At 42.2% G+C, this 15,572-nt stretch overlaps 1 protein-coding gene across 2 annotated transcripts in view; it reads right to left on the reverse strand.

Moving 5' to 3' along the window:
* Positions 1 to 754: 754 nt before the first annotated feature.
* WDR26 (WD repeat domain 26) overlaps positions 755 to 15,572 on the reverse strand; it is a 33,176-nt gene continuing 18,358 nt past the window's right edge. For both annotated transcript variants that reach the window (XM_064164582.1, XM_064164583.1), the window contains 7 exons: positions 11,164 to 11,304; positions 9,579 to 9,698; positions 7,980 to 8,125; positions 7,166 to 7,244; positions 6,188 to 6,317; positions 3,830 to 4,015; positions 755 to 1,937 (listed from right to left, as the gene is read on the reverse strand). In XM_064164582.1, coding sequence (XP_064020652.1) covers positions 1,912 to 1,937; positions 3,830 to 4,015; positions 6,188 to 6,317; positions 7,166 to 7,244; positions 7,980 to 8,125; positions 9,579 to 9,698; positions 11,164 to 11,304 — 828 coding nt within the window. In that variant the 3' untranslated portion in view covers positions 755 to 1,911. The remainder of the gene's footprint in view (positions 1,938 to 3,829; positions 4,016 to 6,187; positions 6,318 to 7,165; positions 7,245 to 7,979; positions 8,126 to 9,578; positions 9,699 to 11,163; positions 11,305 to 15,572) is intronic.

The raw sequence follows: 15,572 nt of genomic DNA on the forward strand, positions 1-15,572 counted from the left end.
CAAGACTGACTCATCTCATGCTGTCTTAACTAGGAAGAGAAACAAACGTTCTCCTCTAGAACTGGCTAGAAGAAATTAGTTGTAGCCTTAAATTTACACCTGTATTTCCAGTACTGAGGACCAGGAATTGCTGCAATGGCAACCACACCCTCAGCAGGTGTCTGGAATCTAAAAACATAATTAAAATTAAGTCTAAGCTGCTGAGCTTCATTTTGGTTTTGTATTTTTCTGGGAAAGAAAAGAGGGACTGTTTATGTTAGACACCACATTCCCATTCAAAGTGGCTACACTTCCCAGGAACTCCAGCAAACCTTCCCCCACCCTTCTTCCACACATGACTAATATGAACACTAAATCATCATCTCTTTAAAGGATGAACTCCACTCTTCTCTTCACATCCATTATTGGTGGCATGCCTTTCCCTGCTCCCTTCTCTACTTCACAGCAGTACCAACACAACTTTTCCACCCAAGGTGGCAAAAGAGGATCCAGTGCCATCCCATGATTAATTTGTATGTAGTACAGAAGCACATCGATGCCACACTATCTGTTTATGTAATATATATATATATACACTTAAAATGCAGATGTCTCTTAGTGTGGAATATTAATAGAACCACTCCTAGGTGTGTCAAGATGTTCACAGCACCAGCTGGCAACAAATTCTGGGAGAGGCCTTTAGATCTCCAAACTTAAAAAGGATTATTATGGAAAAGAAAACAAAATCTATAGACCTTTATCAAACAAAGAAAAATTTGCCATTGTAATACAAGTGTTTAATTATGATTTGTTAGGTTAATTACTTTTACAAAACGTTGACTTGGTGAAGAAAGGATTCCACACATTCTTCCCTGGAGGCATAGTCGTCTACCTTTTTTTTTTAACCAGCGCTGTTGCATACGTTTAGGTCATTAAAACACACACAACAAACCAAACCCAACGCTGAGACGACCTCATCTTGTTTAAATTCTCGGTCTGGTGGCGCACTCTGAACACTTCTCCTAACAACCTGGCAAGGTGGACAGCGAAGTTTATCCTTCTAGAACAAGCTTCACTGCCTAAACAAAGCTCTTTCCAGACACTGCTTGTGATTGGGTCTCAAGACACTCCGGAGAAGCATCGGTGATAGCATAGCGTGTTTTCACGACGCTTCTTGCATTGTTTGAATTCCAAATGTATACAAATGAAGTCGTTTTCATCCTATAAATAATTTATTTTAAAAAAATTGTGCTGTTAACCCCTTTGGCAGGGCAACGAGCTATGTGAAAAGTACAAAACTTTCTGTCCAATGTGATACTGAGAGTGCTTTTGACATAGTTCATTGGTTTATCATCTCAATTGATATATACTGCGCAACGGGCAAGGCTAGAATCCATGAACCAAGCTGCAAAGATCTCAAGCTAAGTAAGGCGGAGAGAGACTTGAGAAACAAGAGAAGGAAATACTTTCCTATCCAATGTATACTCTTCAGACTAAAGCACTCTTTCTATCAAGCCTTCTAAACTGTTAAATAAAGTGTTCCAAACAAGCATTTAAACTTCATTACACAGAAGAGCAACAAGAACAGTAGCCTGCCAGACAAAAAGGCAGGAGGGAAAAATATATATACTGAGTTCAATGGTTAGCCTGAATGTAGCACAGTTCTTCACAACCGATGGGGGGGGGGGGGGGTAATTTCAACACGGTGTCCAACAACGTTCTAACGACGTGCTTCATCTCGACTGGTTACTATGAAGCAAGGTGGTAAATGTTTGGCCCCAACTGGGCTTCAGAAATGGTTCTTTTTTTGTTTGTTTGTTTTCATGACGAGCATGTCTGTCCAGCTATCAATCATGTTTGTTTGCACCAAATCCCAAGCCATTTAAAATACGACTAATTAAGTTACTGAAGTCGTCTGCTCCAAATTTGCCATCAACTATCCATGCTACTGCATTCCTCTGAGCAAAAACAAAAACATAAGAGAAAGAAATCACACCTTGAAGAGCTGGTCAGCAGTTAACACTTCCATTGCAAGGTCATCAGTACAGCATATTTATCCGAGTTTTACTGAACATGCATTAGTTAATGGCTCTTAAGCTGTAACTAAATCCCATGCTAAAAAATACTTGGCATATTATTCATGTTAGAGATTCATTTAGCGTGCTAAGCCTTGGTATACAAAGAGCATCTCTTCCAAAAAGGCACAACACATTTGCCTTCCAACTCCAGGGAGCCATGCTAATTAGAGCTGGCTCTCATCCATCTAAGTTTCCTGAGTTGTTAGGTGGTATTCCCAGAACCACAGAATGTTACAGGTTGGAAGGGACCTTGTAAGATCATCTAAGCCCAATTCCCCCATCAGAGCAGGATCATCAGTCTGAGCAGCACCTGCACTTCCTGTGAAAAAATCTATTTTCTATTGCTTTGGGGTTTTTTTGTCTTTAATTTTCTGCAGTTACTGAAAAAAGTGAATAGCTAACTGGACAAAGCAAACACAACCAGAGTAAATCCATCTGAAAGGTAGGAGCTGAGTCCTTACGGGTGCATTCAAGGTGTTACAAAGAGGAGATTGGCCAGGATGGACTACCAGGTGCGGTATCAGAAGCAGATGCATCAGAAAGCACAGGAGCAGAAAGGAGGTAATCTCCCTAGCATCCTTTCAGCTTTCAACCATTTTCACCTAAGGGGTAGCCTGAACTAGAGGTGTTCACTTATCTAGAAGAACTCATTAGGTTTCCCATGGATTACTTTGTCCAGGTTCCCATTGAACTCCCATGTCCACACCCAGTATTGGAGAGGTCTTGTGGCAATGGGATATACTACATTCTGCTTTGGTGCCTGCTGTTCATGTTTACCCCAAGGCTGAATGTGCAATGCCAGAAGCCTATAAACTGCAGAATTGCCACTCATGAGGTCATCTCATTAACTGTTCAGGAGGGAGGTATGAAATGTTGAGAACATGTCTGCATTTTACCAGTGACAAAAGCTGCATTCTCTCCTTGGCACAGACAATTGCTGAGGGGTAGGAAAGAATCAATCATGTAGAGATTTTATTATGGGAATCTTCATTATGTCTGGATTTGGATTGGATAATGGGCTTTACTGAAAGAGTGGTCAGGCAGTGGAACAGGCTGCCCAGGGAGGTGGTGGAGTCACCATCGCTGGAGATGTTCAAGAAACATGTGGACATGGCACTTGGGGACATGGTTTAATGGCCACGGGGGTCTTTGGTTGACAACTGGACTCAATCTTAGAGGTCTTTCCTAGCCAAGACAATTCTGTGGTTCTGGGAGTCCTCTTTAAGTATTTAAATAGCATTTATCCAATCTGCAGTGTGCTCAGAATGCATCGTTTCAATTTTAACAACACTGCAGGTTATTAAACCTCAGGCACTGGAGGCAAGAATTTAAGAAGTCTATATAAGTTAGTATAATCCTGAGGGCCTGGTGACATCAAAGTTATCCACAGCACATCAGAAATTTGAGCATCATTTTGGAAACACCACTTGTTTCCTTTTTATTCCACATGAAAACATGAACTCATTTTTAGCAAGAGTAACCATTCTAACCCAATACTTAGAAGCATTTTTCTTTTCATTTATAAAATCACAGAGTGGGTGGAAGGGACCTCTAGAGATCATCTAGTCCAACTCCCCTGCTAAAGCAGGGGCAGATCAGACAGGAACACATCCAGATAGGTCTTGAATGTCTCTGGAGAAGATGACTCCACATCCTCTCCCGGCAGCCTGCTCCAGTGCTCCCTCACCTTCACCCTGAGCCAGCTATCCTTGATGTAAGCTTTTAGAGGTTTGCTAACAGTGCCAGGCACACAACCCCCCTCTGTTTTTTACCTTCAATATCCTGGTTGTCTACGAAAGGTGCTGGTCCCCATATTCTAACGGTGCCGTCATCCGAAGCGCTGGCCATCATGGATGGAACCTGCGGGTTCCAGCTGACGCAGTTCACGGTACGCGTGTGCCCCGTCAGCTCCGCGATGGGCAGCTCGCTACGCTTGTGCCAAATATATACTTTGTGATCTAAATCAAATATGCAGCAGGGAAAAAAACAACACACAACCAAAACATGAGAAGGTGCTCTGCACAGGCTGGTTTCTCGTATCAAACAGCACTTCCACCCACTGAAAGAACTGAAGGAACACTCCACCCCGCTAGCGTTGTAAAATCCATGTCTAAACCCCATGTGTCTTCAATTTGCAGTAGCACTGACAAAGCTTTTCTTCCAAAAGTGATCAAAAGGACACAGGTAAAGCTCTTTCATCAAGAGGCAGGTTTGCTTTCCAAGTCTACTACTTACAAACGTAGTAGACTCCAAGTCTACTTTTTGAATCTCCTAAGCTTGGTATTTGAAAGAAGTATTTCACCACAATGTAAATAAGCCAAGTTGATCACCTGAGGAACGCCTTTGGAACATCCCAAGCATAAGGTGAACAAGTATGTATTACTAGCATTACCCAAAACCTTACTAATTAGGTCTAGCATTAAAATACTTTGATTTGAAGGGTTTAAATATGGATGTTACTCTGAAGGCTTAGGCAAACATACCAATCTTCCTCTATTCCTCCTCCCAAACCCTTAGAAAACAAACTTGCTCTCTGACCTACCTGCTAGAATAGCATCATGGAACCATGTGAGATAACTCAATTGTCTTCTGCTCAATCAGCTCATTTGAGTACAACACCTTTATATATACTTGCATGGATGCAAATGTTCTGGTTGAGTTTACATTCCACTTACGATTTCAAGAGACTACATATCCACGCTATTCACCAAACAACACAATGCACTCTCTGCTTAAACACTGGACAGGCAAGCCTCTGCTGTCTGGGAGAATCAAAGCCTAAACACAAACCAGTATTTTGGTGCTTGTCAGAATGCCTGTATTTTGGTTTGGAAAAAACAAGTTAGCTAGATTAAGGCAGCAGTCAGTTTCTCTCTCAGAAAGAGGCCTATTTTCCTCCCATGGATGCAAACATTCAGACAACCATACTTAGTTGCCAAGATACCTTAAGTTTCAGAAGTTATGGCAATGTTATTTGTCTACTCCTTAAAAAACTTTGGGTTTGTTTGCTTGGTTTTAAAAATACAGAGACTTTCTTAGTAGCAACATTTGCAACAATTCAAAGAATGCAAAGAGGCAACAGCTTCAGCCAGTCCAAATGTATAAATAAGGGTGCCACCAGTTTAAGTACTGCTCTGTAGTTTAAGGCAATGAAGGCAAGAATAAATGAACAGGGGAAAATAAAAATAAGGGCTTATTTACTGTAGTATCTACACCTACACATGCACATCAGTGCAAACCCTGACATTTTGGGTACTCTGGTCCCAAACCAAGAACCTTGTTCACACTGGATTGGAGGTGCTGTCTTTCAGTCGTCATATTCCACTGGGTCTGCTCAAAGGGTTTTCAGTTTTATTTTAGACACATTTGGTGTTTTCCAGAACAGGATAATAGCAGTGTCCTGGTCAACCTTATTTCTTAACAGCTAGGAGTTACATAGTACTAACAGTGACTGCTTGCATATTCCAAGCCTAATTCTTAGCCCTGAATAAGTCTGATCTTAAGTGACCTCCACAGGAGGTGACAGTACCATGTCAGTGACAGAGCTGTGCATATTCAACATACAAACCATCAGTCTTTATTCTTGCCAGAAACAGTTGAATAAAAACACACCACATAATCCTCTGATCACTAAGAAACCCTACCAGACTATGTCAACAACTGCTTAATTTAATACTATGCTTAATTTGAGACTACTCCTTCCATAATTAGTCTGAGGACTACACTGAAATGAAAATAAACATCACCACACCTGTATCTTCAGCAGGCAAACGAGGTTGGTACTCCTCAGCAATTATTTTATTGATTCAAATAGTAAGCTTAAGAATCATACCACAAAAAGAAGAAACCTCAAGAACATGCCACCCACTTCTAATTGAAACCATGCAGATGCTTTTGATTTAGAGAAGCAACACAAAAGATTCATTAACTCTTTCTACTACTACCCTCCCCTCTTTTTGCTGGCACGTTAATTATTTCTTGAGGTATGAAGAGCACTGAGATTGTGGCAAACTTACTTAATGAACCAATTGCTTGCTTTTGTAAGATGACAGCTGCTAGCACCATTAAAAAAGTAAGCTACAGGAAGGATACAGTATTCCAGTTTTCTGCACAAAAGGGATTGATGTTACCTTCACTGCCGCTTGCGATGAAATCTTCATTATGACCTCCGAAACACGAGTGAATTGTGTAAAATCCTTGTGTAACACCTTGATACTTTCTCACTAAAACTCTGTCTTGTAAATCCCATAAGTGAACTCCCTGGGAATAAGCAGTATAAAGAATGTTATTTTATTACTAACTCTTATGCACTGAATTCTTCTGCAATGCTAAAAAGAACTTCTTAAACACATTGGTTCAGCCACACTCGGCACTGGTTCTAGCTCAAGAGAGCAAAGATATGCCAAATTAAACTTCTAGTCTGTGGGCCCTTCCATTCTGAAAGCTCCTATTTTGACTAAAGATAAAGAAAATCTAATTCTCACTCCTCTAGATGTGTCAACCTGCCCACCATTAATGCTGTACCTGGCTTCCCAATGCAATAGCCAGGTATTAACACTTAACTACACAGTTCATAAGATGAAACACTTAAGTGTAAATCAGACACTACATTAAAAATAGAACTTAGAGTAATCATAATCATAGAATCAACCAGGTTGGAAGAGACCTCCAAGATCATCCAGTCCAACCTAGCACCCAACCCTAGCCACTCAACTAGACCAAGGCACTAAGTGCCTCGTCCAGTCTTCTCCAGAGCACCTCCAGGGACAGCAACTCCACCACCTCCCTGGGCAGCCCATTCCAATGCCAATCACTCTCTCTGGGAAGAGCTTCCTCCTAACATGCAGCCTATACCTCCCCCAGTACAACTTGAGACTGTGTCCCCTTGTTCTGTTGCTGGTTGCCTGGGAGAAGAGACCAATCCCCACCTGACTACACTGCCTCCTTGGAATAGAATGCCATGCTACATTTATGAACAATAAGGCCTTTCTGCTACATGAAATACAAGTGGTCAGTATAAAACATTCCAATTTACAGCAAAACATTTGCAATTAAGCAGCACTTAGAAGCTCATTTGTTTGCATTTCCTCTCATTAGCACCAACTCACCTGAGTTGCTACATTTAACAAAGCTAAACGTCCATTTTTAGAAATAGTAAAAGACATAATGGGGTGATCTTCTTGTACTCTGGAATGGTAAGATAAATCAGTGTTACGAGTATGCTTAAGCAAACAATGATGCAACACCAAGACAAAAGGCAGGTCCTTTCTCTCCACTATCAGCCAGGGAAAGACAGCTCTGAAGCTGAAATTCAGTACATCTCTATGTGTCCCAGTACAAAACAGGTCTGCAATAGTTTGCTCACACTTAAGATAAATCCCAAGACCAAAAGGTACTTCAGATCTCAAATCCAACTTCTAACTTCTAGATAAGATCTAGTGGAATAGGCCAGGAAATGAGATGATAGCAATGTCAAAGCAGCCACCAGAAACCTACTCCTGTGCTTAGGAAGTTATTTCTAATATTGATGTGATGCTTCCTGCCTGTGATTTGAACTCACAAATTCTTGTCCCATATAATCATTAAGGGCTGGAAAAAGTCCAGCTACCAGAACTACTAAACTATATCCCAAAGCCTCACATGTACACATTTCTTGAACACCTGCAGGGATAGTGACTCCACTGCCTCCCTGGGCAGACTGTTCCGATGCCTTGACTACTCTTTCAGGAAAGAAATTTGTCCTAATATCCAACCTAAACCTCCCCTGGCACAACTTCAGCCCATCTCCTCTTGTCCTATTCTCCCTTTAATACTGACTGCATTTTAATAACACATTTCCCATCCTGCCCCACAAAACCTTGTTCACTATTTTTTTCTAACCCTAAGATCCAAGGCCTCAAAACCAGAGAAAGAAGTAGTTACATGTTCCTGTCTGTGAGATCCTCAAAGTTATAACCCCGAATTCGCTGGTGTGTGTCCGATGCTAGAACGGTTTTCCCATCACTCAAGCACCAAAGGCATTGTACTCTCACCCCTTCCCAGGAGTCAAGGAGATTGCCATCTAAATCCTAATTGGAAAAGGAGAAAAAAAAATCAAAAGTGAAATAGAAATGTTAGTTTCAGATTTCACATTATCACAGTATCATCAGGGTTGGAAGAGACCTCGTAGATCATCAAGTCCAACCCTTTACCACAGAGCTCAAGGCCAGACCATGGCACCAAGTGCCACGTCCAGTCCTGCCTTGAACAGCTCCAGGGACAGCGACTCCACCACCTCCCCGGGCAGCCCATTCCAGTATCCAATGACTCTCTCAGGGAAGAACTTTCTCCTCACCTCAAGCCCAAATTTCCCCTGGCACAGCCTGAGGCTGTGTCCTCTGGTTCTGGTGCTGGCCACCTGAGAGAAGAGAGCAACCTCCTCCTGGCCACAACCACCCCTCAGGTAGTTGTAGACAGCAATAAGGTCTCCCCTGAGCCTCCTCTTCTCCAGGCTAACCAATCCCAGCTCCCTCAGCCTCTCCTCATAGGGCTGTGCTCAAGGCCTCTCCCCAGCCTCGTCGCCCTTCTCTGGACATGCTCAAGCATCTCAATGTCCCTTTTAAACTGGGGGGCCCAGAACTGAACACAGCACTCAAGGTGTGGTCTAAGCAGTGCAGAGTACAGGGGCAGAATGACCTCCCTGCTCCTGCTGGCCACACCATTCCTGATGCAGGCCAGGATGCCACTGGCTCTCTTAGCCACCTGGGCACACTGCTGGCTCATGTTCAGGCGGGTATCAATCAGCACCCCCAGATCCCTTTCTGTTTGGCTGAGGAGCTGCAATGCAAGCATCTTTTTTACTTGATGTGCAGACAATTGCTTGATAAAGCAATTAGAAGAAATAACTGTAAAAAGGACTTAGTGAATTAAAAATTCCTTGTCTTAATCAAGGGCTTTTGTAGGCATCCATCCTGGAGAGATGGTACTTTCATCACTTGGTTTCTCATGCATGACATATGCATCATGTTACAGGTCTCACCTTTGCAATGAGTGAGGTTTGCATACTGCACTATTACTCTGGGCACCAATTCAGATGGCAAATAATCAGAAGTAGGGTAAGACTGTGGCCCACCACCCAAAAATCAACATTAGTCAAGTGCTGACTTTCATCTCTTTACAGTAAGCAATGACAGCATGCAAAAATTATGTGGAACAATCTTTGTGGACAAAGGCAGTCTATTTTATTTGTGCATTTTCTAGTCCAGCTAAGAGAAAAACTCTCAACCCTCCACAAATCCTCCTTCTTGCAGACAAAAGGTGTTTGAAGCCCCCTGATATACACAGAACTGCTGCTCAAATACTAGCATTAAACATATTACTGCATTAAACCTAATATTAGCATTAAGCACATTACTGCTCTGAATTACAAAAGGATCAGAAGTTTCACTGTACACACATGAAAAAACATGCACCTCAGAACTGCCCATGACAAAACTTTCAGTTCTGGCTTTGTTCTCAGTGGGAGAGGTGCAGAGAACTTACACACTGATAGAACTGCCCACGCTGACCTCCCGTTACAAAACGCTTCCCATCGGGATTCCAGGCCACGCTCGTTAAGCTGTCTTCATGAGACTGGCTCATCTTTGTCCTCAGCTCCCCAGTCTAGAATATAAAAGGCAGCAAAGTCTTACACCAGCACCCTCTCCCAAAGAGGTATTCAGTATTTTGAACTGTATTTTAACATATTTACTCAACAAACTCCAACCTAAACGTATGAATAATGCAATAGAAAAGTAGAACTACAGCAGCATTTCCAGTGACCCTGACTTGATTTGGGACAACTTCCTTTGCTCCTCAAATCAAGAGAGATGGACTAGTTGGTATGTCAGGCAACTGGAAGATTGTGAATAAAGAAAGGAATCAGAAAAGTTTGAAGAACATGTAAGAGAAGCAACATGAAATGAAAAGCTAAAATACAGAAAAGACAGAGGCAGGAGGCAGATACAAGATGACAACATACACTAATAAAAAAGTTGGAAGTATCAGAATATTCAGAACATTTTCCTACCTAAACTCAGACACTCCATGATAAAATTTAGCTTCCATTCCTAGCTTATACCAGTACTGTTTCACAAGACAGTGTGTGGCTTACCACTGTTAACACAGTAAAGGCTTCTCTCTGTTGCCTTGTGCCAGCTCTAGAGCTCTTCACTGAGCCAATTTAGTCAATCAGAAGAATTTGAAGGGTGAAAAAAAAGGGAATGGTTTTGGTTTAGGAAATTAAATTAGTTCAGAGTCCAAGGCAGCACAAGACAGCCTATAGAGCCCACAACTGAGGCAGAGGAAGCTTTTATATCAACTCAAGTGCCCATAAAAATTGACAGCAGCAAATGATTTTCAAATTCATGGAGGAAATGGCAAAATGCCCTTGTGTCTGCAATTAAATTTAAGCATCTGCAGATCTTCTCCTGACATCACTTGCAGGGTTACACAAAGCAAACCCAGCTTGTATCTTTATACAGTTTTACCACTTGTTACAATTTCCAAGGTGCAATCACTCCTCTTAGATATTAATTCCTCCCTCTGTTTCCTCTAATTAATTTACTGTTCTTTTCAGTAGCTCTCTAAGATCCTACGGATTTAAGCCACCCCTTCTCACAACCTATCAGTAAACACAGAATGGTAGAGGTGGGAAGGGACCTCCAGAGATCAGAGTCTAAGCCCAGGCCAAAGCAAGACCACCAAGGCCAGATCCCACAGGAATGCATCCAGATGGGTCTTGAAAGTCTCTAGAGAAACAGACTCCACATTCTCTCTGGGCAGCCTGTTCCAGGCCTCCAGCACCCTTACAGCAAAGAAATTTTTGCTCATTTGAGAGGGAAGCAGATGCCCTAGAACTGCTGTACAGGTACTTCAACTTGCCCTCTGAATTGCAGTATTGTTCCAACCAAGTACAGAGTATTTGTAGGCTGCCACAGTAATTTTTTCACACTGATGGGGAGTGGGCTGATGAGCATCACTCCCTCACACTCAGATCCATACAGAACAAGGGTGTAGAAATTACTTCTTTCACATCCAACATATTTCTCTGCTGAAACAAAAGCAGTAGGCTGATGTCACCACTTACTTGTACATTCCAGAGCCAAAGCTCAGAACAATCATCAGGGCCACAGGCAACAAGATAGTTGTCATCTGGACTCCAAGCAATATAAGACACACCATATGCATGACCTTCTAACGTCTTAAGTAGTTTTAGCTGGTGAGTATCCTGAAACAAGAGAGATTTTGTTGGAGACAATGCAGATGAACTCCTACTTCATTCCACATACACAGTGTGTCCAAGTACAGCATGGCAAGTTTGCTTTGTACAACTTGGCAACTGCATTTTACAAGACATATGAGTAGGTTCTTACTGGAAAAGCAGTTGCTAGCTTACAGAGTAGGGCTATAAAAGGAAAGCTCTTAAATTTCATGTGCAAAACAAACCACTCGTAGGCATTTTTGTTCTAATCTTCCATGATTTTGAAAGGTAGAAGCATTGTGTGCAGAGTTGTCCACTACATTACACATGCTTTAGTATGGAAGACTTTTGTCATGTCAAGTCTCTCTACACCAACTGGCACACCAAAGTATACGATCCATACTTGCTTATAAGTAACTTAATTCTGTAAAGACATGCTGGAAGCCTGTTATGTTTAAACAGAGAGCCAGAAGCTTGAGGTAGGCTGACAAGTGAAAACCTCCAAGTGCCAATATTGTTACAAACTTGAGTGTGCCACTCAAGAGAGAAATTTTACAGTTAGATATTTCTAAAAGGTTCCCTGAGAGGTGTTCTCACTTCACAACTGTTGCCTACAGCAAAGCTGTTGCATCCTTTCTGACAGATTTATTGAATGAAGCATACTTCACTCATCCAGAGTACCTTGTATCACCTTTATGTTACAACTGTTCTACTGGTGCCTCCTCAGAAGAAGCTGAATTCCAAGCAGCTTAACAAAAGAAGTATCACAGCTCAATACTATGAAACCACCACACTCACTTCCTAAATACACAAATGGATTTTCAAACAGAATCAGCACTGACTCTTGACAAGGGGCACATACAGAAAGGATGACTGAGCCTGTGAAAACTGTTAGCAATGTATTTTTGGGAAAGAGACAAGTGGATTCTCCTCCCTCCCCTCTTTCCCCCCCCCCCCTTCTGCATGGGGGATGTTTACACCTCCTACTTCTCTTCAAAGAGAGTGACTCATTTCAAAACCCAGCTTGATTTCTAAAATTGTCCTTCTCTCTTTTGTTTTAGTATTAAACATCAGAGCACCTCTTGATTCTAAAGAGAAAGAACATGGTCAGAGGAAGAGTGACATGAAAGCCTGTTTCCAGGGACCAGCTGTGAGGTATTTGGTGACTTTCAGACAGCTGACAGCTTTGATAGTTCTGCTGGATTAAAAAAAACACTAAATTCCTCAGAAGAAAGTGGGCTGAGAAAAATCATAGAATCAACCAGGTTGGAAGAGACCTCCAAGATCAGCCAGTCCAACCTAGCACCCAGCCCTAGCCAGTCAACCAGACCATGGCACTAAGTGCCTCAGCCAGCCTTTTCTTGAACACCTCCAGGGACAGCAACTCCACCATCCTGGGCATCCCATTCCAATGGCAATCACCCTCTCTGCCAACAACTTCCTCCTAATATCCAGCCTAGATCTCCCTTGGCACAACTGGAGACTGTGTCCCCTTGTTCTGATGCTGGCTGACTAGGAGAAACGACAACCTCCCTTCAGGTAGTTCCAAGGCCTCCTTTTCCACTCTACTATTCCTGGTCTGGATCAGACGTTGCTGTGTCTGTAGCTAAACTGATTGGCAAGGAAACCAAGTCATGTCCACACACTGGAGATCATGGACGTCTTTTTACATCAGGACTGAAGTAGCCTCTCACTTCTGCATCACACTGAGACTCATAAAGAGCATCATACAAAGGATATTTCTCTTCTAACAATAGGACTTGTGGTTGTTTGTACCTTTCACCCTTCTCTCTAAATACAGCAAAACTCCCCTGCCATGTGTTGTTCTATAGCAGTAGTAGTTCAGGAAAATGTTCCCAAATTTAGTCAATCTGTTCCCCACCCACCCCTAAAAGAAATCTCAGTGCTTCTGCTTCTTAACTTCACAGCTTTTTTTCTTATGTAAAAGGAACTAGTCAGGTATCAGATTAAGTTTGCAGTAGTTGAGCTCCTTGGCTGAAAACCCAAAAACCTGTCACCAGCGTTTAGAAAAGTGTGGAAAAGAAGAATAGTGTTTCTGTAAGGAAACAAGTTAAAGGAAAAACCTTGCATGCCAGATAAGGGGATGTAGCTACTCTGCTTATCCTTGGTGCTCTAAATATTCTACTACACTTAGTAACAGTCAGATAATGCATTATCAAACCTAGTTCCCTCAAAACATAATTTAACGCTGCTGAGCCTGCAAAAGAATTTGGAAATTAACAAATGAAAACAGAAAGAGGGGTTAAGAGATCTTAGACATGTAGTTGGGTCTTAGAAAAAAAGCAGTTAAGAAAATCATGCTATGAAACAAGGGTAACACATGGCAACAGGATCACTATACTTCAAGAGGGGTGATGAAGAAAACCAAAGGATTCTCAGGCACTAAATGTGTGTTGAAGGAATACTGGTCTTTTAACCCAGTGTTCTTTGGAAAGCAGCCAGGAGGAAAGGGACCTGGGGGTACTGATAGATAGTAAGCTGAAGATGAGGCAGCAGTGTGCCCAGGTGGCCATGAGAGCCAGTGGCATCCTGGCCTGCATCAGGAGCAGTGTGGCCAGTAGGACAAGGGAGGTTCTTCTGCCCCTGTACTCAGCACTGGTCAGGCCACACCTGGAGTACTGTGTCCAGTTCTGGGCCCCTCAATTCAAGAGAGATGTTGAGGTGCTGGAACATGTCCAGAGAAGGGCAACAAAGCTGGTGAGGGGCCTGGAACACAAACCCTATGAGGAGAGGCTGAGGGAGCTGGGGGTGTGCAGCCTGCAGAAGAGGAGGCTCAGGGCAGACCTCATTGCTGTCTACAACTACCTGAAGGGACATTGTAGCCAGGTAGGGGGTGGCCTCTTCTCCCAGGTAACCAGCAATAGAACAAGGGGACACAGTCTCAAGTTGTGCTGGGGGAAGTATAGGCTGGATGCTAGGAGGAAGTTCTTCACAAAGAGAGTGATTGGCATTGGAATGGGCTGCCCAGGGAGGTGTTCAATAAAAGCCTGGATGAGGCACTAAGTGCCATGGTCTAGTTGATTGGACAGGGCTGGGTGATAGGTTGGACTGGATGATCTTGGAGGTCTCTTCCAGCCTGGTTGATTCTATGATTTGCCCATAGCTGACCAGATGTTTCCCTGTGGTTTATACACAGATTATTCTAATTCTGTATACCTAAAGCCTTGGAAAAACTGATTAAACTTATGGTTCAAACCACTGTCAACTGCCACAGGAAATGTGAGAAGTGTGCTCTAACAAATGTGGAAATTAACTGTTTGAGTTTTGTGGCCTAACATTATCTAGGAAACCAGATCCTCGATAGGGTTTCACTTCAATTCTTTCTGAAGGTACTCAAATACAGAAGATAAAAAACCCTCCACAACACTGCTTTTTCACTGACTGTTCATTAAGATTTTATTCCTTTACCAACCCTTGGCCAAAAGGGATAAAGCACTCAAAAATATTTACTTGGTTTGATCAACCAGATATTAGCTAACAATTGACTACAGAATGTGCTAATAAAGACGTTGGCTTTAAAGCTTATCAATACAAAAGGAGGATGCACTTCTACAACCCAATAACAAGTTAACAACATTTGAATCACAGAATCAACCAGGTTGGAAGAGACCTCTAAGATCATCCAGTCCAACCTGTCCCCCAGCCCTATCCAGTCAACTAAACTAAGTGCCTCATCCAGTCTTTTCTTGAACACCTCTTAAGAACTACCTCTTAAGAGTTACTCTGGTTTTAACAAAATCCAAAATACACAGATCATTTCCTAGCCAAATAACAGAAGTCAACTCCTGCTGGTATGCATCTCTTGATCCAGACAAACAAAACACAACACAACAGTTCTACCCCTGAAAAAGCCACAGCACTTGCTGCTGGTTCAGGGACTATATAACAACTATGCACATGGAACAGCATTATAAGTCATCCCATCTTCTTCATAGCAAAAAGGCTTTCTAATCTGTAGTGGAAAAAAAAAGGACTGGGTTCAGCTCTCAAATCCTATTGAAAGGAAGTATGGAGCTACAAAAGCTTTTGATCTTCCATTTATCATAGAAGTTTTCAGCTTTGTGGCTGAAAAAAGGCAAAACCCCTATTTCTGATTGTGTTTCACATGCATTAGCACCTTCAAATATTGTGTGCATGTTTATTCAGAGTTTTGAATGCTTATGAAACAGATGGACATACTCTCATATCACTTCTGCAAGTCAGATAAAAGAGTCTTTGGTTCACTGCTCCATCTTTTTATTTATACAAGAATAGATTTGGGTAGAAAAGAGGAA

This window comes from Pogoniulus pusillus, chromosome 25 (assembly GCF_015220805.1).
Source record: "Pogoniulus pusillus isolate bPogPus1 chromosome 25, bPogPus1.pri, whole genome shotgun sequence".
NCBI lineage: Eukaryota > Metazoa > Chordata > Aves > Piciformes > Lybiidae > Pogoniulus > Pogoniulus pusillus.